General features: G+C 36.8%; 1 protein-coding gene across 1 annotated transcript in view; it reads left to right on the plus strand.

Annotated features, from left to right (window-relative positions):
- The window catches only part of plpp4 (phospholipid phosphatase 4), a 116,895-nt gene that overhangs the window by 83,410 nt on the left and 6,122 nt on the right, over positions 1 to 27,363 (plus strand). The window contains exons 5-6 of the mRNA XM_079855112.1: positions 1,898 to 2,022; positions 21,614 to 21,784. Coding sequence (XP_079711238.1) covers positions 1,898 to 2,022; positions 21,614 to 21,784 — 296 coding nt within the window. The remainder of the gene's footprint in view (positions 1 to 1,897; positions 2,023 to 21,613; positions 21,785 to 27,363) is intronic.

The following is a 27,363-nucleotide window of genomic DNA, read 5'->3' on the forward strand; positions in this document are numbered from 1 at the left end:
AGAAAATGCTATTTCTGCAGCTTATGGGGCTCATTAATTGATTTTGCCACTGGGCATTCATGCAAACTCTACTAGGAGTGTAACTTCTTCCAAAGTATTGTTTAGAGGGGCTTCCTTGGACGATAATATCAGTTTCGTGTTTAGCTACTTTGTTGTGGTATAATGTTTCCATAGTGTCAGCTACTGATGCAACGCAAGTGAATCTCTGTCCTGTTTTTGCTTCCTTTGTTGGAGATCTGAGGGGTGGTGGCACAAGCATGTCTTTTTGAGGCATAGGTGACATCAACAGGTGCATTTACATGGTGCATTGAATTCCAATTTCAGTTGGTTTAAAAGTCCAAACTGAATGAAAATGCTCCATGTAAACACCTCAATCGGAATAAAAAAAATGATTGAAATTTAATCTAAAATTCTCTGTCCACTCATCATCTGTGAAGTGGTGCAGAACAATGTTGTCCCAAAAGTGCTTGCTTCGGACTCTCATCTGCAGCCACCTTGTTTTGGGTGTGGTAATGGGCGTTTTTACTCCCTGATTAATATAAGCATCATTGCATAAAGCTTTGTGCACTCGTCGTCTCCTAATTAGGACCCAAAATAGATAAATATTTGGTCTGCTTTTTAAAAAAAGGAGGATGGATAGTATACAACAACACCAGGGAACTCTGTATATTCGTGCAGTGTGCACATGTCAAAAGATTAAATCTGATTTGAAGCTTGTGACATATAAACACACATCAATCCGATCACTTTATTTAGCGTTCATGTAAACACTATGTTCGGATTCATCAATTGCAAAGTACCCATGAAAACATGGATAATGACATTAATATGTGGTGTATCAGCTAAATATTGAAAGGCTGCTCGCTACAGAAACAATGGGTGGAGCTTGACGTAAAGCTCTCCCTGTCTGGACCTAATCAGTGAATCTAGAAGGTCCAACCACACCCTAGCCCTAACCTTAACCCTATCCCTACAACTAAATTAGGTTAAGCTTAGATCCCTTAGACCCTTAGATCTAAAGAGGTGGACCCATTTGATTAATTTGACTCTGCAGTGAGTTTCACAATACATTGGCGTTATTCTATACAGGCTTCAGATAACCATCACACCTGGAGGGTGTTCCCCATAGCACCAGCTACTGATGCAGCATCTAGTTCCCTTCTCAGGGAAGCAAAGTCACACTGAGATGTTCTATTGCTGAAGGATGGTGGAAGCTCTCCTTGCGTCTTGGGCTATAGGCAGGGAAACACTCTGGCTGGATGGGCAGTAGGCCTTAAACAGAATATCATAAAAATATACAAAAAATACAAAACATGGATAATTGCACAATTTTGTACATATAAGTGGTGTTTATTATGTAGTTCAGAGGTTTGGAAACCTAAGTTCCACCTAAATAAATACAGTGATTTAATAACTAGATAACAGATCATCCATCACTAGATATGATTATTGTGCTAGATAGACCCATTTCCTTGCCTGTGATTTTCAAGCAATCCTGAAGAACCTGATTAACTGGTTCAGGTGAGTTTGGAGCTAAACTCTGTGGAACAGTGGGTCCCCATGAGCAGGGTTGAAGACCTCTGCTGTATAAAGATCTATTTGGACAGGGGTGCAAAACTCAATTCCTGGAGGGCCACAGCCCTGCAGAGTTAAGGTGCTTTCATGCCATGTCGTAATTACCATAATTTCGAGATTCTTACTTGTAAAAAACATTCACATCCTTGTATAACTTGTAATTACAGCTTGTAAACTGATAATTTTCTGAGAGTTCCAACTCGTGAGGGCTGTGGCCCTCCAGGAACTGAGTTTTGCACCCCTTTATTATGATATATGTGCTTTTATTTGTAATCATGCTCTTACCATTGGCTGAGATCTCTGATGTTGATCTTGATCTCAGGCCAAGGCCAGACTACTTCCACCGCTGTTTCCCTGATGGCCAAATGAATGCCAAGATGCTGTGCACTGGAGAGCCAGACCTAGTGTCTGAGGGTCGGAAGAGTTTTCCCAGCAGCCATTCCTCCTGTAAGTGCCAATGCGTAAGCTTAACACATTGCTTGATCTGCTTTAGTTATACAAATCATTTATTTGGCTAAACTTTCAAACCTGTATCCACCATATTTTGCAACACGGAAGTAAATACGATCACGTACTTCCTTTTAATGTGTCAGACTTCCGTTTCGCTAGCCGGTAGGTAAGAAGCCATGTTATGGGAGCACGCACAAAACACTATTATGATAACACCGTGATGGTTAATATTTATCACACCCGCGGTGGGGGGATGAAATGAAGAAGTGGTCTGGCATTTTATGAGAATATTTTCAATTATTTTGTGTTGTGACTCGGAGTAGACGGGTCTTCAATGCGCATCTCAGCAGCTCGTTTAACAAATGCCATCTCTGCATATGCTGTGAATTTGGGTTGCTTATGACGTTCATATGGCAATGCAATGTGCGCCATTTCACCAGATTTGTAACGTAAATAATCTATAAACCTATGCCAACACAGGAGAGTACATCAATATGTTTCTATATATGCAAGCAGTTTGTTCATCGCGACTTCAAAATAAAAGTTTAAACCCTCATGAGTGTGCGTGTTTTGATGTCCACATGTTATTGTTCAAGAAATTACAGTGGCTGTAACATTTCTATTGTTAAGAATTGTTAAGAACACACACTGTGTTACTGTAACAAATGAAATAACTTTGCAAGCTGATAGAGATGGAAGAAAATTGTCTTGAAAAATGACTTATTTTCATATAAAACATGGTCTCATGCAAGCTATGTTTGCTATCCTCTTTCCTGTTGCTGCGTTACTGTCACAGATTGTCCTGGTATAATACTTACGAACATCAAGATGAAGATAATTAGGCAAGGCAAGGCAAGTGTATTAATATAGCACTTTATATACACAATGGTAATTTAAAGTGCTTTACATAGAAGGAATAATTAGGCAGTCTTTAATAAATCCGCAGGGTAATCCACAGAGTAAGAGTAGCGAAACACACATCCAACAAAGACAAGACCAAACAACAATGAACAGAAACAAGGGAACTTAAATACGAACAAGGATGATTAGACACACACACCTGAACTGAATGATAAAATCAAATCTGTGACACAAGAGAAACTGAGAAACAATGCAAATGAAAACAAAGTCCCGTACTGTAGGTCCGTTGCGAAAGTGGTGCGATGTCCGACCCAGATGGAGCAGAAGGTCCGAGGGATCCTGGCGAGGCCGATGCTGGAGATGAGGAGTGGAGCATTAAAAAATACACAATTTTTGTCATACCATAAAAATAACCTGTATAGTAGCCCATCTGAATTATATAACAATTAAGCTATCCATCTAATAGTGAAAACCATGTTGCCTAGCAAAATTGAAATCTGGATACCGTCTTATATTTTAAAATCACGTACGGGGGAAGTTTGGTCCTGTCAGTGAGACATGACAGTCACGCAGCTCTTAGACGGTTAGCTTTTCTTTGACTGTTTGTGTTTTTAAGATTGTCTTTTTGTGCTCGCAATCTTCTAACGTTACACGACACACCGTATTTCTTGGCACACTCGTTTTATGCGTATTTGGCGCCGCCTATTGTTGCGGGTGTATCTTCGAAGTGTAAAAGTCTAGACCCTGTATATAAGTCTTATAATTGTCTAATTAATTGTCTTATATTCGGAACAATATGGTACTAGTGACTGTATTAATGATTTTTCAGCCTTTTTGACTAAAATCATCTAAAAATGTCCTCCATTAGCCAACTCATTGTTGCATTTGGTCAGATTTGCACTGCATGAACAATCTCACTGCTTTCTCTTGCTAACTCATGCCAATGCCTATTTCATTTTTAATGGGTTCTCATTCAGGCAAAACTTAGTCACTGTTTCCTCAAGCAACAACATTGCCTTAAATTCTGCTGATGCTGCTATTGTTGCCGTTATTGTTAAATGCAAAATGCATGCTCTCTCGCTAGATTGATTATAAACTTAAATAACTTATTTTGCATCATAGACAAACTTGTAAATCATCAACCGGAACGCAATTTCAATGCAATTTTTTCGGAGGTCTGTGCACGCCACTGTCTATAGACCACAAAGCAACACGATTGTGATGTCACAGCTGTATGATATTGGAGTTGATATTTAACCACATTTCATACTTGTACCTTAAGCTGACTGTTTTTTTTTACACAAAATAGTTTTTTGTATAATCATTTTCATTTGTGTATTTTTTTATATTTAATATAAATATAATATTATATTAATATATAACATTTTTTTATATTACATTTTTTAACAGCCCCAACAGGGCAATAGAATGGTGCGCAAACAAATGTATAATGAAAAAAACTGTAAATGATAAATCAGCTCCATTGCTGATTCCAAGTGATCAGGGGCTACAAAAGTGCGTCACATTTAAACACATTGCAATGGTTCAACAAGTAGTGGGTACTCGTGCAAAATAAGCAATGCTTTACATCCGAGTGAACAAGACGGAGGAAAGATAGCGAGGGAAGGGCGCCAATCAGCTTGTGCCATGCAGTTTGTGGTAATGGTGTGAATGCTTGCTGATTGCATGTAAAGGACCTATCAGCCGGCACCATCAGGATATGGAAAGTGATTAGATATTGAACAACACACAGCAACGCCAACTTACTTTTTAAGGTAATTGCATCAAGTGACAACAACATCTGCAGTCAAGGACACTGAATGCATCTACATACAACAATGGTTCCACACCCTTGTCCTAAAAAAAATGTTAAAGAAAGCTTAAAGAAAGAAGAATAAACGTTACTATGAAAGCCAAACATCATGCCTGCGTGCCATCTGAACAAAGCCTTTAGACTCGTCTGGCCTTATAGTTCAGCACAGGGATCTTGCCTTTACAGTGAAAGACTATATTGAGTGACTCATAAAAGATCTCAGAATATAAATACCATTTGTTTCATGGTTGCATCTGTATTTTATGCTTCAGAGGCATTTGGTATGTAAAGGCATGTAAAGAAACTGTTCAGAGGTTGCATAGAAGAACAAAGGAAGAAAACGATGAAGGAAAAGTTGTTTTATAGTCTGCTTCTCCTGAGGTTTGGCCGTGTGGATTAGAGTTGGTGAATTTATTAAGCTGGAAGACTCTTTGGTCTCGGATGTTATGGCGCCTTGGCACTTACTGCAGGCACAATCATTCTTTATTTCATCGTGTAGAGAGCAAATGCTTGTAAATAAGTGCATTTATTCCATATTCAGTCACAGGCCAACAGAAACTCCAAAGTCTGACTTTGTAACGCATCATTTTTTTAGCCTTCCCCCAAGCCCTTGACTTGACTAACAGAAGGTTAACACTTCGAAAGTCATTTTCAGTTGCTTTTGTCAAGATAGCAAACTGACTTGAGAAGCAAAAAAACTTTTGTTATTGCCCCTCCTATTCATCAAAAGCAAAAATTAAGCCTGTCTAATTAAGACTCAAGTTTACCCTGGTGCAGTTTTATCAACATTATAGTTTGTTCCCTTTAAATCCTATAGTGAATGAATGAATAAACGAATGAAATGAATCCTGAAAAATGTTTTTTGCATAGAAAAATAGACACAAATCCAAGGCAATCGAGAGGCATCAGTGTTGTTTTATGCTATGTTTGTTATGTTATGTTTTGTTATTTAATAAAATGAGTAAGTGTGGTCCAAAGTCTTACTGAGATTAAGAATCTCGCATCCTGACTCAGATCCCATTCTCTAAATTAAATAAGGATGATATGAGGCTAATAACAGCTTAATGGGTAACACCATTGACATTAGCTGAGTTAAAGTAATTATGATAAAGTTTAAAAGCCCATCATGATTAAAGAATGTTTTGCAAAGACAGAGCAAGAACATAACGCAAGTACATTTTAAGGTTAACCCTCTTTATATTGAATATATAAAGCAAACTGTTAGCTGAAATATCCACAAAATTAATATAAAGAGTGAATGGTTTATCTGTCAATCAGGTTCATGTAAAAGTTGTTTTTGTTATTATTTCAATAGGGTCACGACACATTTTCTTTTAAGAATCATCATCCTTTTAATTCATTTTTTAAAATTAAAATAAAGTGATGTCTGCAACAAGATGCCATGTCATCATTTGTTACCTTTATTTTATTATTCATTTAGTCAATATAGACCAAAAACCTGTCAATCCCTGAGTAATGTTTTTTTTTTTTTTTCATGAATGCTTGTTTATACAGTATATTCCATCATGAAGTTCAGAAAACTCTTGCAATTTGTTAGTTTACATAGTAAAAAATGTGTAACTGACATAAAAAACTTACTTTTTGAGTTAGTTGGCTACCATATCTATAAATAAAGGCTTTAGATTAAATGAAATTGAGGTCAAAAGTTTATCATAAATGCAAAAATCCTCCTGTTGGAATTGCTTTTATGTCCACACCAATGTCAACATTTTGACATTGCAGAAAAAAGTGCAACCATCACTACATCACTTCACCAAACTGGATTTATGGCCAGATGGAGGCCTCTCCTTAGTAAAGACGTTTGCACACACACAAAAAACACCTAAATGACTCTCACACTGTCAGGAACAAGATTTAACCTCAATTCGAAGCCTCATGTCTGGAGGAAATCAGGCACTGCACATATAGTACAATCCCTGCTGTGAAGCACAGAGGTGTAGCGTCACGCTGTGAGGTACAGGGAATGAGGGACTGGTCAAAGGAAAGGAAAGCTGAACACAGCCAAATACTCAAATTTCACTTTCAGGGATTCACATTTTGCTGAATTAATATGTATGAAGACCATTAATTGCATTTGCGTAATTTTTTATTTGTGGATATCCATGCTATGTCATAACTGTTTAAATCTGATGGGAGAACCAAGATATCTTAATTAACGTTTACAGGGGTGAAAGCATTTTAGCATTTTAGCAATTTTTTGCATTTTAGCAAATGCCCAAAACTTGCACCTGATCATTTCTGTGCACTAATTGAAAGTATACTGTATTGTGTTACATACTGAGGATTTTAACATTATTTTCTGATGTTTTTCATCTACTGCACACTCACTTTACAATAGTGAAATGAAAGTAATATGTAGGTAAAACATTAAGGTTTGTGTCTAACGAGAAATTAGCCACTACACTTTATTTTGATGGTCCCCTTTAGACATTCTGTTGACTATAAGTAATGTTGCACCTTCATTTTTTCAACTAGTAGTTGAGTATTAGTAAACTGTTAGGGTTAGTATAATAAGGGGTTAGGTTAGGCTAGGGTTAGGGTTAGTAGAATAAGTTGACATGTAGTTGCAAAGTTACGTATAGTCAACTGAATGTCTGTTGGACCATCAAAATAAAGTGTTACCAAATTAACGTCCACAAAAATATTATAATCCATAAATATAAATGTTTGCTGGCCCTATATGAAAAATATAGGCAAAAAATGCAGTCTTTGCATTGAAAGATCAAGCTCTAATTTCACTTCCAAGAGTGAGAATAATTTGATTATGTTGAGGCGAAGAAATGAGGTTTCCAACATTTATTTGCAGCCGAGATATTGTCTTAATTTCCTTTTCTTCTCCAAAAGTTCTTCGGTAACCTTAATTTTGAGCCTGCAAGTAAAATCCAACAGCTCTTTGATGATCCGACTATCTCATTAGTTTCCTGTTTATTCTTGCAGGAATTCACATATTGCTGTATTAATATGTATGAAGGACAGTAATTGTGTTTATCAGTGAAATGTTAAAACTATTTAAATCTGATGGGAGAACCGAGATATTTTAATTAACTACGTTTGCAGTGGTGATTGGCAAGAACAGCTGCCCACTGACAACAAGAATCTCATCTAAACAAACCCTGTATTAATTACTTTATTTTATTTTTTTGCATGAAGATTATGAGATTTTTTCCCCACATGGGTAGTTTTTGTTAATGAGCGCTGTAGGCCTACATTTAGGGTTGTAACTTGAGAATGATGCCTAATTGGATGAAAAAAGGGATTGATCTTTTGAGGGTGTCAACTAATATCAAATTTTAAAATGTTGATATTATACCAATTTCTGTATTTTAAGTTTAAACAAGAAAAGCCATCTAATCCCACAAAATGTCTCACAATTCCTCAAATACTTTGCTAATACAATAAGGGTATATTTATTAACACTTACTTTAACCTGAACTAATGATTAGTGAAGGCATGACTAATCAAGAACAAATAAAGAGCTAATGTAACGTTGCGGTTGAAACATAGGAGGAAGCAGGATCCACACGCAGCACACTTTATTTAGGGACTCGGGACAACTACAACATCAAGAACTCACAGACTGAAACTAGACACAGGGCTTAAATACACAGGCAAACAAGCTAAACAAGATAACAAGGGGGCGTGGCTAATTAATTAGAAACACCTGGGGAGACTAATAAACAAGAAAAACTACAATGGACTACAAAACATGACACAGGAAATGACAAAAGTCCACACAAGACAAGGGGAACACAAGACAGGAATCAGGAGCCAAGATGGCAGAGGTGTGAATAGTCGCGTTATTTAAGCGTCCAAGTAGTTTTGAGGAGTTTAAAGTTAACAAGATGAGATTTGAGTTTTGAGTATGTAATGATCAGTTTATGATTATTTCCATCGATTATTTTTGGCAATACTTTTGACTTGTTGCAATGGGCAAAAAAAAGAAGGATCAGTCCTTTCAAGAAAGCGCTATATTAGCTGGACACCTCGTGGAAGAGAGCTGCATGGAATCGGCCGACCTGGAGAATATTAATATTGAGACAGATGTCGGTGCCTTTGAAGAGGTTTTTGAAGGCCTGTTTCCTCTACTCCATCCAAGAATCTTGCGAATGCAAAAGGCAAGGACGAAGTTTCTTTGTCTACAATCCTTGACGCGATCCAGAAGCTTACTACTAAAGTGGATGAAACGCGCGGTAAGGTTGCCGTTTCTTGCGAAAAACTCGACAAACTATCTGAAAAGGTCTCCCAAATTAGCGAAGAAGTCAAGAGGCACGAAAGCAAGATCGTTCAACTTGAAAAGGAGAATAAGGATCTGCGAGCTGAAAACGTATGTCTAAAAGAAAACCTGGATGAAATGCAGTGGTCTCAAACTACAGGGGGTCCCTGAACGTGATGGAGAAGATGCGAGAAGCGTGACGATCGACATCCGAAGAAAGATGATCCCTAGTATCCAAAACAAAATGGATGATGTAATTGATGTTGTACACCGCCTGGGGCCAAGGAGATCCGACGGAGCACCCCGAAATATCATCATGCGTTTTACCATGCAAACCTACAGAGACTTGGTATGGCGGGCAGCAAAAGACTCTGGCTTTCTAAAGGAAAACAAGCTTCGCATCAAGGAGGCGTTGATCAAGCAGGATGTGGATGCTAGAGCCAAATTATGGCCGCTTGTCAAGAAGGCTCGTGAGGATGGAAAGGTGGTTTCATGGAAGGGTCCCCATGCTTTTGTTGCTGGAAAAAGACTTGAAATGAACCCCTGAGATGCAACGTCGAGGTGTTACAGCGTTCAAATTGAACTCCTGAGTTGTGTGTGGACTGATTTCTTTAATTCACAGACTACGTGAAGCACCTGCAATCGAACTTGACTCTTGATTTGCGCATGGACATTCGTTATTTGCGGTCTGCCTTTAGGGAGCAACGTTCAAGTTTTTTGCACTCTGCTGTGGTTCCTACAGCATAAGTAAGTTTTTCTCCTCCCTTACAGTTTTACTTTTGCCTAAGTTTCAAGGTATAAGTTAGCTTTAACTACCTCCGTGTTAGCTCGCATTCACAGCGGTAAGCAAAACCTTCTGTGTTCTTGTTATTGTTCTGGGTTTTATTCTTATTATCCAAGTAATATTCTTTTGTTGTCTTTTTCTATCTCTTTTCTTTTTTTCTTTTATGTAAATGCAAGACTTGGAATTTAATTCTTTGAGTATTATTTCGTTAAACACTCGTGGCTTGAGAGATCTCACTAAAAGAAAGGCTCTATTCTTATACTGTAGAAGAACAAATGCTGACTTGATACTCTTACAAGAAACTCATTCATGTGAGAGTGATGTTCGTTTTTGGAAATCACAATGGGGGGATTTACTTTAGTCATGGATCTAACCATTCCGCTGGTGTTCTCATTTTTATTAACAAGTTTAATGGAGATATTGCTGAGTCTTTGGTTTCTACGGAAGGAAGATGGGTTATTCTTGTCACTAAACTTGATAATGCTACTTTTATAATATGTAATATTTCAACGCTATCTCACGACCAATTCGTACGAATTCGTACGAGTGATAAAAAAGTGGCTAATTCATATGAATTGTACGACCTCACTCGTACGAATTTGTACGATTTGTCTAAATCCACGTGATGGGTAGGTTTAGGGGCGGGGTCAGGGGGTAGGTCATTCGTATGAATTCATACGAATTGGTCAATTCGTAAAATATGTACGATTTAGCAAAAATCGTACGAATTCGTACGAGTGAGGTCGTATGAATTCGTACGAATTAGCCACCTCGTAGAATTCGGACGAATTGCCGTGAGATCAGGCTGAATATTTATGGCCACAATTTAAGTTCTGCCAACAAGAGTCTTATTTCATCATTACAGGGTAAAATTGAAGTTTTAAAAAATAAATATCAACAGGCATTTATTATTATTGCTGGAGATTTTAATGTTGTTTTAGATAATTCAGCTGACAGATTTCCTCCTAAAATGGGCCTCAGTAATAACATTATTTGTACCTTGTGTGATCATCTCCATATTGCAGATGCATGGCGCTACTATCATCCAGATGTTAAGGAATTTACATGGAGTAATAAGTTGCTAACTTCTAAATCTAGAATAGATTTTTTTCTGATTTCTCAACAGATACTGCAATATGTGTTTGATGTTAGTCACCAGTATGCTCCATTCTCGGACCACTTAGTAATTAAGTTGAATCTGCAGACAAAACAAAAGAAGAATACCTTGCGTGGTTATTGGAAGATGAACAATACTCTGCTAAAAGATAAAATATTTAATGATCAGATCAAGGGATTAGTTAAACAAATATTTTCAAAAAATGAGCTTGAGTCACGTGATGCTAATTGGGAATTTTTTTAATTTAAAGCTCGATCACTAGCTATTAATAGAGCTAAGGCCCTTAAAGTGGTTTATGCTGATAGAGAAGCTAACTTGTTAAGCAACATTAAAAACTTAGTCAAAAAAGAGAATCTCTCTGTTACAGAAATTATAGTCAGTTAAAAACCATGCAATTAGAATTGCTAATAGTTAAAGGTGCCTTCGTTAGGTCCAGGGCGAGATGGATTGAGGAGGGAGAGAAAAATACTAGCTTTTTTTTTTTCACTTGAGAAAAGGAATTTTAAAAGGAAAAGCATTGCTGCTTTGCAAATTAACAATTCTGTTTCAAAACACTCTGAAGAAATAGAGAATTTTGTCACAAATTTTTATAGAAAATTATACTCCTCTGATTTTCAGGCAAACCAAAGTGATTCATACCTACAAATTAAGAACTATATAGGCTACCGCAAATTAGTGATGAATTTAAGTTATTATGTGAGGCTCCTGTTTCATTCATAGAAATTAGGGATGCAATGAAATCGATGAAAAAAGGGAAGTCGCCTGGATGCGATGGCCTCACTTTAGAATTCTTTATACACTTCTGGGAAATTTTAGAGCAACCCTTTTTATTAATGCTTCAAGAATGTCTAAAAACTGGAACGATGATTCCCACTATGAAACAATGAGTGATATCTCTTATTCCCAAACCAGACAAAGATGTAACTTTAATTGATAATTGGCGCCCTATCACACTTCTAAATTTTGATTATAAATTATTTGCTTCTATATTTGCCAAGAGATTAAAACAACATTTACATCATATCATTAATGAAACACAGACCGGCTTTATGAAAGGACGTCATATTAGCTGTAATACTCGTCTTGTTCTGGATCTTATTGATTATAAAGAAGAAATTGAGTCTGATGCCATCATCTTATTCCTTGACTTTTACAAGGCCTTCGACACTGTAGAGCATCAGTTCCTTATTAGCTCTTTAAGGGCTTTTGGATTCCCATCCAGTTTCATTAATGTTGTACAAAGATATTGATAGCTGTATAATTTTAAATTCACGAACATCACCAAGATTTCCTATTCTTCGAGGAATAAGACAGGGTTGCCCTTTAAGCCCATTGTTATTTTTAGTGGTTGTAGAAACATTATCCATTGATATATTGCGTAATGATAACTTTGTTGGTCTTAGAGTCTTTAACAGAGAGATTCGTATCTCACAATTAGCAGATGATACCACTTTATTCTTAAAAGATAAAGAGCAAGTTTCTCCAGTCTTAACTACAATTAATGCCTTCTCTAATGCTTCTGGACTCAAACTTAATTTATCCAAGTGTGAAATTATTTGCTTATTTGACAATGTAGAATCTAAAATTGAAAATATACCAGTTAAAAATGAAGTGAAATATTTGGGGATTCATAACGAAAAATTTAATTAGTAGACAGTTTCTGAATTTTTCTTCACGTCTATCCAAAACTAAATTTATTTTTAATAGTTGGCTGCAAAGAGATCTGTCAATTGTAGGCAGAGTCTTCTTATCCAAAGCAGAGGGATTATCCAGATTTGTGTACCCTTCCCTGTCTTTAGCTGTAGATAATCACACCTCCAAAAATATTGATAAGATTTTTCTTGATTTTATTTGGAATAATAAATCTCACAAATTGAAGAAATACATTTTAGCAAACAAAAGAAGTGAGGGTGGTCTTGAAGTCCTGAACTTTGATGATACCAACAACACATTCAAAATTAATTGGTTGAAGAGATGCTTGCTTGGGTCAGACACTATGTGGTATTTTATCCCAAATAACATATTTAAAAGGGTAGGTGGCCTTTCTTTTTTGATGAAATGTAATTACTCCACTGGTAAATTACCCATTAAACTGGCTAGTTTTCATCAACAAGCTCTGTTAGCCTGGAAATTGGTTTACAACCACAACTTTTCCCCCCATAAAACCATCTTATGGAATAACTCGGATATTAAAATTAGAAATAGATCATTCTTTCTTGAGAAATGGTTTAATAAAAACATAATTTTTATTGCAGATCTATTCAACTCTAATGGTGATTTGTTATCCTATGAGCGTTTTATGAATATCTACCAATATCCTGTTCCATTTAAAGAATTTAACTCTGTCATAAAGGCTATTCCAAGTGGTTTAAAATGTCTGATGAAAGCTTCCCTTACCCATGAGGCATGTTCTAAACAATTATCTTTGTTACGTTTGGATGGGGTTTCGCTTTTAAGTAAAGATTGTAATAATACATTTATACGTCAACTCTCTCAATCTAGAAATCTATGTACTCCAAAAGGAAAATTCTTTTGGAATTCTATAATAGATAACATTCAGTGGAAGAAAACATGGTTACTACCATTTAAATATTGTATACCCAATAAAATGAGAGAAGTGCATTTAAAAATTTTGCATAATATATACCCTTGTAACGCACTTTTGTCCAAATACTGTGCACCTTCTGTAATAATGAAGTTGAAGACATCTGTCATTTGTTTTTTTTTCTTGTAATGTTTCTTAAATTTTCTGGAATGATTTAAGCTCTTATTGTTTTTCTAAAGTTAATATGAAATCTATGCATAAAGGATGTAATTTGTCTTTTTGAAAACCCAAACAAATCTTTAGAATCTACTGTTAACTTCCTTATCCTTGTGGCAAAATTTTACTTTCACAAGTAAAGGTTTCTTAAGAAAATTCCTACTTTTAATGATTTCCTTTGTGAAGTAAAATATTTAATCAAATCACTAAGAACAATTGATAATAGAAAATGTACGTCTTTTCTGAAAAAATATGATGAGATCTTTCATGTACCATGATTTATGTCTCTGCTGTTTTGTTTATTATTATTATTATTATTTATTTATTTTATTTTTTTCTTTCAGTTTTTTATTTTATTTCCTTTTTATGTCCTATGATTGTGCAAAATTGACTTCATTTGTTTAATATATGCTTTTTTGGAATTGTTCTATATTTCTAAGAAATGTATGTTTGCACTATTGTAAAACATTTCTTGAATAAAAAAATAAAAAAACAAGACAGGAATCATAACAGCTAACCTGTCATATGGTTTAATTAACATTTAGGGGGAAACTAAACTAAACAGTCTCTTTAAGAATAAACAAGAAGTACTCTGACTTTGAATTATGCATGAATAATTTAATATTTTCATAATGTAAAATTTTGCCATCTGCGGTCTCATTATAGCATATATTGGATGGCACATTAGTTCACCATTATTTACATGGATCCTTGTTATCAAATGTAGAAAATACTAAATACACTAATAACTCTATAACCGATAATTTGATACTGTTTTACAAGATTATTTCAAACTTCAAACTCACCCTACTCTGGCTTATACCCAGCTATACAAAAGCTTAAAAAAAAATTTAAAACCTAAATATAAAAATAAATATTTTTTTTTGTTCCCCAAAATAAATACCCAAACAGGAAACATATACACTACAGTTAGTGGAACATTTGCTAGGTACCACTTACAGTTCATTACTATCAAACAACATAAATCCATAGTCATAGTATCATTCTTGATTAGTTAATGTGTTCATTAATCATTAGTTCATGTTAAAGTAAGTATTAATTCAAGTGTCAATACATGATTATTCATGTACCCTTATAAAGTGTTACAGATGTTTTTGTTCTGTGGTTTTCTTTATTTATAGAGTTTAATATTTTATTCAGTATAATAAGCATCTGCAGGCAAAAGAAGATGCAATTATAACAAAAAATCTAATAAAAGCAAAAGGCTGTCATTTCCACTTATAACTTAATTACCAAACTTGTAGTCTTGCCAGGAGGCTTAGTGTCTGGTAATGGGTCCCATCTGGCCAAACACTCACTTTGCTTCTTAGAGCTGCATCACTTTTGAAAAAGCAGTCTGCATTTATCAGCAAAGCCCTGGACTCTTTGAGACTTTGAGGCTTGAGAATAGTATATATCAGCAGAGATTGGACAGATCAGTGACGCACCAGTAGTGCATTTACGTCTGCATTTTCTTCAAGCTTCATCTCTCCTGAAAGCAGGCTCTTTCTCTTTCTTCGCACCCCTTTTTTTGTATTGGATCTTTTGATGAAGATCTTCTGGCTCTAATGCATTTCCTTTGTGTGCAACAAAAGAATGTCGATCTTCCAGTGGTCTTCTGTGGTTCAGTTGCCCTGTTTTAATTTACACTCTATAGTAACAGGTGTCTACCCTAATATACAGCTGTTGTTTGCTGTCTTTTTTTACCCAACTGGTCTATTATGTGCTGGCACGTACACAGGTTTGAATACTAAAAATCATGTTTGTGAGGAATAAAAGTTTCTTCCATCTTTGGGATAAAAGAGTTCTCTGGACGTAGGATAGTTTCTATTCCTAATGACCAGCAGCTGTTGCACAAATCCCTGTTAATAATTTTTCTTAGCTTAAGGGGTTTGTGCAACTGGGCCCAGAAGAACCTCTACAACTGATTGCGATCTTCAACCAGATGGAACTGGATTAACTATTTTGAATGTTACGATCCCAATCTGACTTCTGATCGTAATGCTGTCTGAATCATAATCATGCACTGTTCGTTTGTTGGCCAAAGGAGAACTGAGCGACTGAGCCTGGTTTCTGACGAGTTTATTTTTTCTCCATTCTGTCACCTGATGGAGTTTGGGTTCCTTGCCACTGTCGCCTCTGGCTTGCTTAGTCTGGGACACTTAATATTATTATCTAATACATATCTAATATAAGATCTGCCTGCATTGACACCATTGTATGAGAACTGAACTGAGCTGGACAATGACATCACAGTAGTCTCCCCCTCCAGGGGGACAGAGTAGAGTCAGATGTCTGAAGACCCGCAGTGGAGCCAGGATAGTTGGTGACCCAGGCGGAGCCAAGGAGCCATAGAGAGAGGGCAACACTGATGGTCCTGAAGGCCGAGGCGGAGCCATAACAACGGAGGGTCCGAGGTGGAGGTGGGGTGCCAGAGGACTGAGGCAGAGCCGGTGTGACCGAGGACCAAGGTGGAGCCAGAAGGAAGGCGGAGCCCGATGAAGCCCAAGGGGTGGAGGGACGAAGTGCAGCTGAAGACCCGGAAGTCTGTGGGGCTGCAGAGCGATGACTGACCAAGGCGTAGCCAGAGGGACAAGGGAGTCTGGTGGAGCTGAACATAAGAGCTGAATGGAACCAGGGAGTCCATTATATTACTTAAACTTGTAGGGAGCAAATTTACCTCAGGGCTGAGGTATGGTTGGGGCCCAACTTCACACAGTCAAACTCCATGTGCTCTTACTCTTGCACCTGGTCAGACATTGCAACTAGCCCGGGCTCCAGGACGAGTACTTCAGCTCTGGCTACGAAGTGACCTTCTCCATCCGCGGAAGGTCCTTGGTGGGTTTTGGCTCTGGTCTCCCAAATGCGGGATCAGTAGGACAGGAGTGGACTGGGAGGGCTATGACTGAATGACATTGTCTTTTACTTCTCCAACCGTGAAGGGTGAGCCATAGAGCGTAGTCGACGTACTGTGCCAGGATGCAAGATGTTTCTCCCCTGGGCATCAGACAGATTAGATGGTTATTCAGCCCACTCCAAAAGCATACCTTGAGCGTGCCATCGTTCCAGGACACCAGGTGGGCTGAATCATCCATTGAGCTCATAACAAGGGTCGGTTCTTCTGTAATGGCATGGTTCAATCAAACGAAGGAGAATATCAAATTCAAACAATCTTTTAATAATAAAGTAAAATACTCAGGAGATCATACAAATATACAGAAGAACAAAAAAACACACATAGTGTCAACAAGAACTGACAAGAGACTGAACTAAAAAGGGGGTATATATACACAGGACTAAACAGGTAAGTTAACAATGGACAGGTGGACACAATTGGCTACTATGGTAACTATAGGCACATACTAGGAAACTACGTCAACTGAAGACAGAAAATTAACACAGGAACGGAGAGCACATCAGAACTAAGCCAAAACAGAACATAACCGTGACATCAATGTTTTTATTTTCAGACACTAGTTTTGCTTTGATTTTATATATATATATATATATATATATATATATATATATATAATCTGCTACAAAATTAAAGTTGTTTTGAAATCTACATCTTAGCCCTTCATTTACAGCATAAATGAATGTGAAATGCAAAGAGTGCTTTTGTTACATAATCGCACAGATTCAAAATTCCTAGACTTCTTGCGTTAAGGGAAACCTAAAGTTCCTCTCAAAGTTATATCCAGTCAAAATACATACAGTACCAGTCAAAAGTTTGGAAACATTACTATTTTTAATGTTTTTGAAAGAAGTCTCTTATGCTCATCAAGCCTGCAGTTAAAAAAAAACAACAAAAAAAAAACAAAAAAAAAAACAGTAATATTATGAAATATTATTACAATTTAAAATAATGGTTCTCTTTTTTAATATACTTTAAAATGTAATTTATTTTTGTGATGCAAAGCTGAATTTTCATCAGCAAGTACTCCAGTCTTTGGTGTCTTATGATCCTTCAGAAATCATTCTAATATGATGATTTGATACTCAGTTATTATCAATGATGGAAACAGTTGTGCTGTTTAATATATTTTTTTGGAATACTTTTTTCAGGATTCATTGATGAGTAAAACGTTAACAGCATTTATTCATAAAAACAGCATTTATTCAAAATAAAAACATTTCTAACAATATAAATCGTTACCATCACCTTTTATCAATTTAACGCATCCTTGTTGAATTAAAGTACTAATTTCTTTAAAAAAAAAAAAAGTTATTGTTCCCAAACTTTTGAACGGTAGTGTATATTGTTACAAAAGATTTCTATTCTAAATAAATACAGTTCTTTTTAACTTTTTATTCATCAAATAATCCTGAAAAAAGTATCTCATGTTATAAAAAAATATATTAAGCAGCACAACTGTTTCCAACATTGATCATAAATCAGCATATTAGAATGATTTCTGAAGGATCATAAGACACCAAAGACTGGAGTACTTGCTGATGAAAATTCAGCTTTGCATCACAAAAAAAATTACATTTTAAAGTATATTAAAAAAGAGAACCATTATTTTAAATTGTAATAATATTTCATAATATTACTGTTTTTTTTTTGTTGTTGTTGTTTTTTTTTTTTAAACTGCAGGCTTGATGAGCATAAGAGACTTCTTTCAAAAACATTAAAAATAGTAACGTTTCCAAACTTTTGACTGGTACTGTACCTGTCTTCGATTTATTACAACCCAAATCTAATTGTGTTAGGTGAAACTTTTAAAGACTGTTCTCACAGATAGGTTGTTTATTGTCTTTAAGATGTAGTGATTTTTATGTAGGCATTACTCTTAAAAAAATTCTCTATGGCAATATGGTTTAAGATGTGCCATTTAAAATATTCTTAAGAAATGGTAATAAAAGATGGTAATAGAAAACACTCTATTTTTGTTTAATTTCTTTATGCAAAGAGACCCCATCTCGCTCCATATCACTAATTCACATCATCAAGGACATTATGAGTTGCCCAAGGCTACAAAGTAAATAATTATTCATGGTTACAATTTTGAATGTAATGCATTACATGTGGTGGGATGGTTGCATTTCCTATTAAATGGGAAATAAGTGTGCGTAACCTAAGTAGGATCACACCATTTGAGTGAAGAGTTGTTGCACCAATAGGTGCTTTAATAAGGCCAATAGTTTGAACAGAAATTGTCTTTACTATGTACTTATGTTATAGTAATACTATTGTGCTATTCAGAGTTTCTTCTCTTGTTAAAAACTCTTTTTTCCATCTTCGTAATATTGCCCGTCTACGATCTTCTCTCACTTTAGCTGATCCTGAAACCTTAATTCATGCATTAATCACATCACGCCTGGACTATTGCAATGCCTTATTTCTTGGTCTTCCCAAAAAAACGTATTGCAAGATTACAGTACGTTCAAAACTCTGCAGCAAGAGTTCTCACCTCCACTAGGCGTTCTGCTCACATTACTCCTCTGCTTCATGACCTTCACTGGCTACCTGTGGCATCACGTATCCACTTTAAAGGAGAACTCCGGTCAATTTTAACATTGAGCTCATTTTTTTGTACATTTGGAGTGCTGTCAATACAGAGAACAACGACAAAAATCGGTGTTGCCTACACCGTGTTATCCTCTTTTTAAAATTTGCACCCTGTTGACTTCAATGGGGCAAGTTTTAAACCTGCTTTTAGCCTCTTAACATCCTTGATGTGTCATTACAAGTGCACAGAAAATGTGAGTGATTCCTTCAGAGTGAACACGAGTGAGTCTGACTGCAGTAGATGTGAAAGAAATGGATAAAAAATGATGTTATTTAAGCCAGCGCAAATACCTGTGTTTACATCCTGTTTTCGGGTGAAGTCCAAAGTAGTCGATTGCCGAGTTCACGCGCGTGATCATAGGTAACTAAACCTATGCGCGTGAACTCGGCAATCGACTACTTTTTTCTTTTTTTTCGATCATTTTTATCCATTTCTTTCACATCTACTGCAGTCAGATTCACTCGTGTTCACTCTGAAGGAATCACTCACATTTTCTGTGCACTTGTAATGACACATCAAGGATGTTAAGAGGCTAAAAGCAGGTTTAGTACTTGCCCCATTGAAGTCAACAGGGTGCAAATTTTAAAAATAGAATAACTCGGTGTAGGCAACATATCTATATAACATGCATTTTGGATAATGTGACTATATGTATCCTATGTGACTGTAATGTATGTGTGGTTGTTTAAATGTATTGTAATGTACAATGTAAAGCGACCTTGAGCTATGGAAAGGCGCTATATAAATAAAACTACTTCTTCATCTTCTTCTTATTCTTTAGGCCTTCTTGAACCCTGATTATATCATATTTGTATGCACAGGAGAAGTTCTCACAAAAATTTCTGCCTAATAGAAAACACGTGTGTCGCGCACTCACCAGGCTCCTCTGTCTCACACATCCAACGTTCACTCTCACCCGAATACTGATCACCTGAACCTGTCCCTCGTCAGCACACCAATCAGGACCTGTATAAAAGCACACACTTCACAGTCACTCTTTGTCTGGTCTCCAATACGGACTATACTCTCTCTACTTACCTGTGAAGTTCCCTTGTGAAACAGCCATCTCCTTATGAGTCTCCAGGGCTCTCTTTGTGATACTCCACTGATCTCCTGTAAGCTATTCCTCGGAAAATTATATTTACCTGTCTCCTCACCATACTCCACAAAGAGGCATGTGTTCTTTCCACTCTCCGACTGCTTGCCCAAGGATAGACATCTGCATAAAACATACCCACAGCACAACCTTTCCTTTACAACCTTTTGTTACTCTCAGCAAACATATGACGCTCTCTTTCTGTGTATATGATGGAATATACTTAAGAGGAGATATTTATGTATAAAATTTGATGATATAGGCACCCAGATGTGATTTTTGCATACAGTATGTGTAGTTAGTTGTTCCTTCCTTTTTTTTTCCTAAATACATTTTTGTATGAAATGAAATAGTTTGTAGGCAGATTTTGCACACACGTTTATGAATGAGACCCATATGAATGTGACGTCAGAGTAATTTATTGCATAATTTTAAACATTGTACTTTAAAAAAAAAATTTTTTTTTAAAAAAGTATTTGATGTAGCATTGACATTTTTAGTCTTTCGTTGTCATTGAGAGTTTTACAATTTGAGGCAACATGAGTGATTGAAGAGGGGTAATGCAACCAAGGTAGACTTGATGCAAATGAGAAGCAATGCACCAGCGGGAGGGCAGACAGTCAGTCTCTAGTTAAGCAGGAACATCTAGTACCCAACAAACAGTAAGTGATTTGGGCAACCTCCGTCAATGCAATCACTGTCAGTGTAAATGTGAACCCCTGATTAGGAAAACCGACATTGTGTGTCTTACGATTGTTACAGAGAGTGCGCATAATCACTTTGCAGAATCCAATGTGCAAATTTTGATTTAGTAGCTTGGATGCCTAATTATTTGTTTTCACACCTTATCAGTTTATGCTTTTTAATGCAACATTGCTGGAGTCCAAATCTCTATTCAATCTCATTTATAGTAAGTAGAAACTGTAGTATCTCAATAAATGAGATGTAATACAGAGTTTAAAAATGCAACAGCAATACATCTATCTTGATTCTTTAATGCTACCTCAGGTTGCCAGGGCAACAGGTTTGCAGAGAGCAGGAAAGTAGGAAGAGTGCTAGCAAATCCCATTTTTATTTATGTTTTTCCATGGAATTCAGAAAAATACAAGATCTGTTCTGTGCTATACAACAATGTATATATATCCCAATGGTTTCAGAGCTTGGTATTTTGCAAATCTGAGCACATTTTAAGACATTGTTGAGATCTCATTTGAAACTTTAGAGCAGACACATGTCAGATTACTGTTATTTCTATATTAGGATTAGACGGCATTTAATATCACCACTGTCTAGCAGACAATTGTGATATTAAAAAGTTCACTTCAGTCATTTCCTAGTGTATATGGTTTCTTACAGAACTTTGCATTTACTTTTACTCTATATTTTATTTCTCTCACCTTTTGTCTTAGTTGCTTTCTCTGGCCTGGGCTTTACCTCATTTTACTTGGCGGGCAAGTTGCAGTGCTTCACAGATGCTGGACGCGGGCGCAGCTGGCGTCTCTGTGCCATGGTCCTGCCCCTCTACAGTGCCATGATGATCGCGCTGTCCCGCACCTGCGATTACAAGCATCACTGGCAAGGTCAGAGGTTTGCAGCAGTGTCCTACAAAAGCACACAACTGCTTAATACATGCGTGTGAGCATCTGACAGTCAGAGCCACTACATTTACACTACATAAATGGTTTGTTTAGCAGCACAGTGACTTAGACCATTAATTAAAAAACATTAATTAGATCATATAGATTACTGAAATATGTCACTACATAAATGTACTTTTAAAATATTGTTTCTCAAGTGTAATAATACATGCAATCTTAACACTATTTCAATGGTCCACTTTAGATATTCTACTAAGTAACGTTGCAACTAACTCTTAATTAGAGTATTAGTAGCTTGACTTAATATCTGCTAACACTTTATTTTGATGCTCCTCAACAGACATTCTACTTTAAGTAACTTTGAAACATGTCATCTTATTCTACAAACCCTAACACCCATTAATCTAACAGTCTACTAATACTCTGAGATTTATAATATGTATTCAATATAAAGTGTAAGCAAAATATTTATTCTGTCTAGCATTTATGACATTATTGACATCTTTACACGATCTACCATTTAAATAGTTATTTCATTAAACATGATAATTAAAAAAATATATCAAGCTAATGAACTTTTTCCAGGGATTAATACAGATCGAACTGTCTTCAATACTTGTAGAACATAACACAGTATGCATGGTTTGTTGGAGTTACTTCTTCTTCGAGATAGAGATAGATAAAGCTTCAGCAATTGTTTGCAAGCTTTGACATCAGCTTTACAGCTCACTGGCCTGCTTCTAGATGTTTTACCCATACAGTTATTAATCATGTCTGTGTATCATCCAGAATCACACTGGCGCACAGCCATACTGTCACCATCAATAACAGTCTCAGACAGGATGTGAAGCCACATGATGTATCCAATGAATAGTCTGAATCACCATAGAAAGCATGACATAATATGATGGAAAGGGATGTATAACCGATGCAGAGGAAAAGAACACAACATGGCCCGTTGGTTTTCAGAATTCCTGAAACAGCAGGCATGAGCACCAAAACGATCTGACAAGACAAGAACAAACACACCACATTTAAAGGCAGTACTGACGAGCTTCAGGTGTGCTGTGCTGATTAGCTCATCAGCTGAGAAGCTTTGCCCAGCAACGCAGAAAACACAACAGGAAAAGCAAGATGAACACCTGTGAACTGTGACAGTACCCCTCCCACTCCCACCTGTCGACTGTAATCATCGATAAGGTAGTGATCCAATATGTCCCTTGCAGGATCCCAACTTCTCTCCTCCCGACCATAACCCTCCCAGTCCACCAAATACTGGAATCCGCGTCCCTTCCGTCTTGAGTCCAGAATACGTTTGACCGAATAGGTGGGTTCCCCATCTACAAGATGCGACGGTGAGGGAACCGGAGCAGGCTGATTAACGGGGGAGTGAAAAACGGGTTTTATTTTGGAAACATGACAAACTAAAGGAATTCTCCTGTACGTGTAACCATTGTACTCTGGTTGTGTTTGTTTTCTATTCAGTGAAGACGACGCTGATGGAAGAGGTCTCAGGATCTTTATTCTGCAGAAATACAGAGCACAATTAATTTTTTGGGGGATACACGTCTCTCCCCTTCAGTCTGCTCATACAGCACGGAGAAAGCAGCACGCTCGTCAGATGAGCGAGAGAGAGCACACCCGACCCCGTCAGCGGCAAATGTGCTTCTCAAGATCTTAATTTAATCAATTAATAGTTACAAAACATAGGGCAAATAATAAAATTAATTAAATCACAAAATATAGTAAGCCACAAAACATAGGTCACCCTTAAATGGCATACAAAATAATATACAAGGGAAAATATAATTTCTTCACCACTTACTTGTATCAGTAAATACATTAGATGGGGGGAAAATGTCAAAAGTTACAGGTTAATTACGCAAATAAACTGTCACTTTCAATATGACATCACTTTTGCATACAGACCTCGCTCTTTTTTGTATGTATCAAACTCATATAAACTTTTTCACATTTCAAACATTTCTCAACATATAACACAATAAACAATTGAACATACCTGCAGAAATACAGAGCACAATTAATTTTTTTGGGGATACACGTCTCTCCCCTTCAGTCTGCTCATACAGCATGGAGAAAGCTAGTAAGTAAAACCAGTCTCTGTAAAACAGTCAAAAGCAATTAACTGCATTCAATTTCATGACATCACAGCTTTTCATTTCACTTAACCAGCGTTTATCTCATGAAATAAATCGATTACATAGTTTAATACACTTAAAAATGTCCTTACCAGCACGCTCATCAGATGAGCGAGAGAGAGCACACCCGACCCCGTCAGCGGCAAATGTGCTTCTAAAGATGGTGCTGTTCGCACATAGCACGAGGTATCATTTGCCTATATGTGCCTCATATAAAACAATATTCTGCATGAATGGTTTCCACTAGAATTATGTACATTGTACCGGATTACAACTCAGCACACAAATATGAAAACACAAAAAAATAATAATTAAGTTTTGATGAAGTTCACTAACAATCTTCATTACATTTTACAATTTTTTAAAAACCAGCTACATACGCAGGAGGAAGTTTGAGGCGGACTGCCACTGGACTAAGAATTTTAGTGACAGAGAATGGGCCAATAAATTTGACAAGTTTATTACAAACGGAGCGGAGAGGAATATTCTTGGAAGAAAGCCATACTTTTTGACCAATGATGTAGACGAGAGGCTTCGACCGGTGGAGATCGGCCTGAGCCTTAGTGTGCGCCCTCACCTACAGAAGAGTCTGTCTGGCTTTGCCCCCAGCAACTTACAAAACTCTCTCCAAAATTTGGAAACAAATTGGGGTCCCCTGTCAGAAACCACATCCATCGGGAGGCCATGAATGCAAACTACGTGGTCCATAACAGCAACCGCCGTCTCTCTGGCAGAGGGTAATTTGGGCAGAGGATTGAAATGAGCCGCCTTCGAGAACCGGTCCACCATGATCAAAACCACTGTGTTCCCTCGAAAGGGGGGCCGGACTGAAAAAAAATCTAACACAATGTGGGACCCTAAGCCAAAGCCCAGAAACCTTTGCAGAGCCTTGCAGGAGTCTGGAGCTGGCCAATCCACCACAGCCTGAATCTTGACGCGATCTATGCGTACTCCCTCAGACAAGAAGATGTACTGTACCCTTAAAGGAGAACTCCGGTCAATTTTTACATTGAGCTCATTTTTTTGTACATTTGGAGTGCTGTCAATACAGAGAACAACAACAAAAATCGGTGTTGCCTACACCGAGTTATTCTATTTTTAAAATGTGCACCCTGTTGACTTCAATGGGGCAAGTACTAAACCTGCTTTTAGCCTCTTAACATCCTTGATGTGTCATTACAAGTGCACAGAAAATGTGAGTGATTCCTTCAGAGTGAACACGAGTGAATTTGACTGCAGTAGATGAGAAAGATATGTATAAAAATGATGTTATTTAAGCCAGCGCAAATACCTTTGTTTACATCCTGTTTTTCGGTTGAAGTCCAAAGTAATCGATTGCCGAGTTCACGCGCATAGGTTTAGTTACCTATGATCACGCGCGTGAACTCGGCAATCGATTACTTTGGACTTCAACCGAAAAACAGGATGTAAACATAATTTTCGATTCTATTTAAAAGAATGTTGTGGTCAATGGTGTCAAATGCATCACTAAGATCAAGTAACACTAATACAACCACGATCCGATGATAAGAGCAAATCATTTGTAAATCTAATGAGAGCAGTCTCATACTATGGTACGGCCTAAATCCTGACTGGAAATCCTTGCAGATACTATTTCTTTCTAGAAAGGAACATAGTTGTGAGGATACTACTTTTTCTAGTATCTTTGACAAAAAGGGTAGATTTAAGATCGGCCTGTAATTGACCAATTCTCTAGGATCAAGTTGCGTTTTTTTTTTAATAAGAGGTTTAATAATAGCCAGCTTAAAAGTTTTCAGTACATATCCTAGTGACAAAGATGAATTAATGATATTAAGAAGAGGATCTATGATCTCTGGAAGCATTTCTTTCAGTAGCTTAGTCGGTATAGGGTCATGGATGCAGGATGCATACATGTTGTTGATTTAGATGATTTAACGAGTTTAGACAATTCTTCCTCTCTGTCAGGGTGCGGTGCAGGTAGAAGAAGATGAGGAGTCAAAAGTTCCAATGCAAAACGTTTACTAATGATATAATTCAAACAGGTACAGACAGGCAGAAGGTTCACACACACCTAAATACAACAGAGAACGGACAAAGACTGATTGAACTGAAGAACTTAAATACTAACACTGATTAACAGAACACAGGTGATGTACAGTACAGTAGATGATGATGATGATGATGATGATGAACTAAACCCAGGTGATACAGATGAACTGATAATGATACATGACATGAAGACAGGCAGACAAGTCCAATGAAAACAAACTAAACAGAACACAACTGTGACACTCTCCTATTGCAACGAATTAATGGAATTTTTCCTCAGGGACACTACAATGCACTGCCTGATGCGATACTGTAGTAGGTGATTGCATAGTTATAATTTTCTCTCTAATATTATCAATCTTGTAAGTAAAGAAGTTCATGAAGTCGTTACTGCTATGCTCTTTGGAAACTTCAGAAGTAGAAGCTTTATTTCTTGTTATGTTAGCCACTGTGTCAAATAAATACCTAGGGTTGTGTTTGTTTTCTTCTAAGAGAGTTGAAAAATATGCAGATCTAGCAGTTTTTAAGGCTTTTCTGTACGCAATCATGCTCTCTCTCCACGAAATTAAAAAAACGTCTAGTTTTGTTTTCTTCCAGTTGCGCTCCATTTTTATGGCTGCTCTCTTAAGTGCCTGAGTGTGTTCGTTGTACCACGGCGTTGGACTATTTTCTTTAATCTTCTTTAAGCGCAAGGGAGCAACTGTTTCTAAAGTGCTGGAAAAGAGAGAGTCAAAAGTTTCTGTTGCAATATCAAGTTCTTCTAAGCTATCTGGGATGCTGAGGAGATGAAACTGATTAGGAATATTATTAATATATATTTTTAATAAAGCAATCTTTAGTGGCAGAAGTGATTGTTCTAACATATTTGTAATACGGAGTTGGCTTTGCAACCTTGGCTAAATGGAGTATACACAAGACTAGATAATGATCTGAGATATCATCACTCTGCTGCAGAATTGATTCCATGTGACAATATTAGATCTAAAGTATGATTATTACAATGAGTAGGTCCTGACACGTGTTGTCTAACTCCAATAGAGTTAAGAATGTCTCTAAATGCCAATCCCAATGCGTCTTTTTCGTTATCTACATGTATATTAAAATCACCAATAATTAGGACTTTATCTGCAGCCAGTACTAACTCCAATAAAAAATCTGCAAATTCTTTGATAAAGTCTGTATGGTGCCCTGGTGGCCTGTATACTGTAGCCAGCACAAATGTTAAGCGTGATTTATCATTTACACTAGATAGTGTTACATTAAGCATCAACACTTCAAAATAATTATATTTGAAACTAGACTTCTCAGTAATTCTGAAGATATTACTATAGATTACAGCAACACCTCCCCCTTTTCCTTTCAGACGTGGCT

Source organism: Squalius cephalus, assembly GCF_949319135.1.
Source record: "Squalius cephalus genome assembly, chromosome: 21".
In the NCBI taxonomy this organism is placed as follows: Eukaryota; Metazoa; Chordata; class Actinopteri; order Cypriniformes; family Leuciscidae; genus Squalius; species Squalius cephalus.